Below are 5,311 nucleotides of genomic sequence, written 5' to 3' on the forward strand. Positions count from 1 at the left end.
CTTGACAACTTTTTAACGTTAGGGTTTCAAACTTGGAACAAGGAAAGACAACATTGAGACTAAATGCACTGCATCAAAATATTTGACCTTGACCACTTTCTTCAAGGTCAACTTAAGAAAAACACGACCAGAGCATTACTTGAGATCCGTTTGACATGAAGACTTGAGATTTTGTACACAGAATTTGAGTTGAGATGCACTGCATTATTATTTTTGACCCTGATCATATATTTGCATTCGTTAATGTTGGTAAAGAAGGGGAGACATGGTTTTTTTTGTAAAAAAAACGAATACCCACTAGTTTGCTACTATTTTAACATCGGTATAAGCTCAATTTAGTAGAGTTTACACCTCGGTGTTCAAGAGCACGGTACATAAGCTACATCCAAGGGCATATTTTTAGGTGAAATATGTGGGGATAACGAACAGTATTCGAGCTCAAAAGATGTTGAAAAAGCACAAGAAACATGTCCGATGTTTGATTAAAAAAGTTGGAGGAATTTCGGTCGGAAAGATGGGAATGGAGAAAATAGTCCGAGCCAGTAATTCAATATTTCGATATAGACAACGTTTTATCGATTAACAATATTTATTGACGGCCCTATGTCAACTCAATATATACCAGTATTTTTAGTTCATTTGGCTAAGTGCCAAATGCAACGTTTCCTTTACAAAAGAACATCACTGCCATTTTTCTTGTACTGGGGTACATGGGGAAAAGCTAGGATATGGCATTCGTATAGGTTCGCATGAAATATGATATTCTTTAACCAAAAACTGATGAAAGGTGTATGTACCACTGAATTTATAATTGATTGATTGAATGTTGTTTTACATCCCGTTCGAGAATTTTTCACTAATATAGAGACGTCACCATATACCGGTGAAGGGCTTCAAATATAGACCTTTACTCGGCACTCGGGGCCATTGAGTAGTGAGGTTTCTTTATTGTGCCAACGCCTATCGTGACACGGGGCCTCTGTTTTTAAGGTCTCATCTGAAGAACCCACAACTTTACTTCAAATGACGAGCGCTTGGTGAAGGAACAGTTGCTACCTATTTTTTATCGACTTGGGTCAGTCGCGGCCGTGATTCGAACTCACGACCTTCCGATCACGTAGAGTTTTTAATTAACATGGTGTCCGTCGGTCGGTCTGTTCGCCTGTCTGTAAACAATTTCTCAAAACGCTACTCCTCCTACAGTATTGGTCTGATTTCACACAAGTAGACTACACTAAGATACATAATTCTGCTTATCGGTTTTTGATTTCAATGAACGGTGTTGCCATGGTTACTAAAAATAGCAATTTCTATGAAATACTTTCAAAACGCTACTCCTCCTACTGATTTGGTCCGATTTCAATATAACTTGGCACACAAGTAGACTATACAAAGGTACAAAAGTCTGTGTATCGGTTTTTGATTTTAATGAACGGTGTTGCCTTGGTTACTAAAAATAGAAATTTCTGTGAAAAACTCCTCCTACAGTTTTGATCTGATTTCAATATAACTTGGCACACAAGTAGACTATAATAAGATACATAATTATGTATATCTGTTTTTGATTTCAATGAACGGTGTTGCCATGGTTTCTAAAAATATAAATTTCCTTGAAATACTTTCAAAACGCTATTCTTCCTACAGTTTTGGTCTGATTTTAGTATAACTTGGCACACAAGAAGACTACACTAAAATACATAATTCTCTATACCAGTTTTGGATTTCGGTAAATAGTGTTGCCATTGTTACTAAAAATAGAAATTTTCTTGAAATACTTTCAAAACGCTACTCCTCCTACACTTTTTGTCTGATTTCATTGTAACTTGGCATACAAGTAGACCACACTGAGATACATAATTGTTGTTGTTTTTTTTTTTTTTTTTTTTTTTTTTGATTTTGTTGAATGATGTTACCATGGTAACTTAAATCAAAATTTCTGTAAAATTGTTTTAAAAGGCTACCCATCCTAAAGTTTTAGTCTGATTGCAATAAATCTTGCCACAAAAATGAAACAAAACCAAGGATCATTATTCTATTTATTGTTGTTGCAAAGTTTCAAGTCCCAGTGCTACTTTTATCTTCCTTCATAAGTATAACCAGTAGAGCTACAGTCTCATCAGAGACTTTTGGTTTTGTAAACATTAGCTTTTAACGCCCTATTAATAGGCCAAGTATTTCATACAAAAGACTGTTATCAGGGAAAAAAATGAAATGTACTGATTAAAGCACAACATTTTGACAGCTTTTTATGTATTTGAACAATACCTTATTCATTAATTTTCTGTTTTCATGTAAGCAAATTTATTACGAAGTACAAACTGTACTTCGGGTTTTTCATGTAAGCAATTTTTTTCGAAGTACAAATTGTATTTCGGGTTCGTTGCCACTCTCGCTCTCGCACTTGCGCACTTGTCGCTCTCAGTGAAGAATATACAAATTTTACCGATAAATTTATTAGGAAAACACACAAAAGCTTTTTTATGTTCATGCAGCTGTAATCGCCTCGTTTTTCTTTTTAACATCGGGCTCGATGCTTTATGATGTTCTAGAAGTTTCCTTCAATATTAAGATCGTTGAATGACGAAAATAATTTTCCCATTTTCCTTTTTAATCGGTTATCACAACTTACTTCTTGTATATCATTGGAATCAAATTTTGATTGAATAATTCAGTGATGACATTTTATGAAATAAATAAACGATTGCTTGTTGTCAGTTTCATTAAAAATCGCCAGTAACTTAGATCCGCCAACCGGAACCGCCTCCGTACTCACGATTTTGAAATTTCATGCCTGTTTATAGAAAATGAAAGTAGACCTTTAATTTAATGTACGATACTTACCATGCGAGTGAAATCTGAATATAGTTTACGGACATCATCTTGTATCTAGTGTATTCTTAGAGGAATTAATAAGAACTCTGGTGCAACCCGTTCGGAGTTTGTTTGCAAAATTTATTTATAAGTATAGATTGATATTAATCATTTCTTGTAACAGATATGAGCAGATAAGGCAAAGGTATTGAATGTCATCATCTTTCAAAAAACATCAGAATATAAATTTTAGAGGAATACAATCTCTATGAATCCATTGTATGTGGTATTGATTGAATTCGCTGCCTCCTCTTCAAAAGAGCCCAGACAAACAAAGCAGAGGGTTTCAGCAGGGGAATTTTTTTTTCTCTTTTGTCGATGTCTGGTACCAATGATGTCTAAGATTTCTCGTGTTTTAACTGAAATTTGGCTTTAGCTTTAATTTTTCTCTATGCTTACTGTCTGGCAAACTTCAGCTGGTTAAGTGCCTTACTGCGGACTGATGATCTAATTAACTTTCCTTTGGCTAGTTGGACCTTTGGTGGCTGAAGGAAGCTTAAGACAGGGGCGTAGCTAGACGAAAATGATGTGCACGCCAAAAAAGGCAGGGGGTCTGGGGGCCGCCTTGAGGCCCCCAGTGGGTCCAGGGCGAAGCCCTGATGGGGGCCCAAGGGGCGAAGCCCCCGGAAACTCCTGGGTTTTCACGTTTAGACTGAACAAAATTTACGGTATTTTTAAATATATAACGTATGCTACGAGATGAAGTCAACTTCGCGATATTTTGATTTATGACACCAAAAAATAATAGATCTATTAATATTTAAAAAATATTTGTTTTTTTTTTTTTTTTTTATAAAATCAAGTGCATTGTCTGAATTTTTGTGATTACTTTTAAAAAGGTATTTTTAGTTCCATTTTTTGTCTAATTTTTAAATAATGAAAATAAAACAAAACAATTTCAATCCAGCAAATTTAATTTCCCCAAAACGTGCGGCGTCATGTTTCGTGTTTTATCGTTTAGCCTTTACCTAAAATTCTCCAAAATCCATTTTTCTGGATTTAGCATTAACAAATTGTTCCATTGCTTTTTCTATATCAATTTTAAAATCTCTGTGAATATGTAGAAGTCCAAGCGATGACAATCTGTCATTTCTCATAGTGGAACGGACGTACGTTTTCAGTCGCCGCAAAACGCTGAAGGACCTCTCTGCAGTTGCGCTTGCTACCGGCATGGTTAGCAATATGAATAAAATGGACTCTATTGTTGGATATAGCGCTGAATTAATAGAATCTAATGTACTGCAAAGTGTGCGCGGTTTCTCATCTTGCGCCGTCAATCTCCATCTTGTGCGCCAACGGGCAACTTCTCTCCTAAACTCTTCCAAAGACAATATGATATCGTCCTGAAAGGCATTGTATATGGCTGCAATATGTTCATTGGTAATATTTTCTAAATATATGGGAAGAAGGTGTTGCGCCATGAAACGATCCTCGGATTTAAGTAGTCGCGAATCGAGTTCCATAATAACGTGATCCACAAATGGATAATACAATGAAATGCGCCAATACTGTCGGGGAGTATCAGCTGGGTGATTGGCTCTCCCTGTCTGTCTTCCACACCGTCTTGGCATACTTTCATCCACTTGTAGCGGTGCAGCTAAATCTAATGCCACCTGATACAACTCGTCCCAAACTGAATCATCTTCCCTTTCCTGCCTCAGCATCTCAACAACAACTCTACACTCCTTGACTGCCTCAAGTAGATCGCATTCGACTCCCTGTAAGAAAAGAGAAAGGTGAACAGTGCTTTGTAGGACGTGCTCGGCAACAACTAGACCAATGATAAAATCAAATCTCGTAACTGCGTTAACCTGCTGTCCTGCTTTATCATCACCTTGGTCGTGCAAACTCTCAAGCGCATGTACAACTACCGGAAAAGATGTCTTTAAAGTGAACAAAGCATCCGCACGACTTGTCCATCTTGTCTCACATAAAGTCCGAAGCTTAGTTCTCTTTTCCATTTTTTCTTTCGTTGCCTCGTCTGCTTCCAATTCATCAAAGAAAGCCTGTAGCTTCTTTGATGAATAATCAAAAGAAAATGCAATTTCTTGAACGGTGGTCATTACGCTGCGAATCGACTTGTTACTGCAACTGTGCACAACGGCTAAGTTCAGACAGTGGGATTTGCAATGTACATATAGCGCACCTGGTACAACCTGCCGTATTCTTGCCTGTACCCCACTGTACTTTCCAGACATATTTGCTGCTCCATCATACCCCTGAGCTCTCATTTTTGCAATATCTATACCAGCCCTTGAAGAGTTTGAATCAAACGTTCGGCTAGATGTTCACCTTTTGTGCTACGTGCCATAACAAAGTCAAAAAAATCCTCTTTAATAGATATTTCATTGCTCACTTGATCCCGAACCAAGTAACGTAGGCAAACAGAAAGCTGTTCTCGAGTCGCAGTATCTGTGGTTTCATCAGCTATGAGCGCAAA

The 5,311-nt window shown here is 37.1% G+C and overlaps 1 protein-coding gene across 1 annotated transcript; it reads right to left on the reverse strand.

Moving 5' to 3' along the window:
• Window positions 1-3,839: 3,839 nt before the first annotated feature.
• Window positions 3,840-5,102, reverse strand: LOC133205032 (zinc finger MYM-type protein 1-like). Its single transcript, XM_061340774.1, has one exon. The coding sequence runs from the start codon at window positions 5,100-5,102 to the stop codon at window positions 3,840-3,842; it is 1,263 nt and encodes a 420-aa protein (XP_061196758.1).
• Between the last annotated feature and the right edge of the window lie 209 nt (window positions 5,103-5,311).

Source organism: Saccostrea echinata, unplaced genomic scaffold (genome assembly GCF_033153115.1).
Source record: "Saccostrea echinata isolate AGI-Se365-2 ecotype Australia unplaced genomic scaffold, CSIRO_AGI_Sech_v1 ptg000054l, whole genome shotgun sequence".
Classification (NCBI taxonomy): domain Eukaryota; kingdom Metazoa; phylum Mollusca; class Bivalvia; order Ostreida; family Ostreidae; genus Saccostrea; species Saccostrea echinata.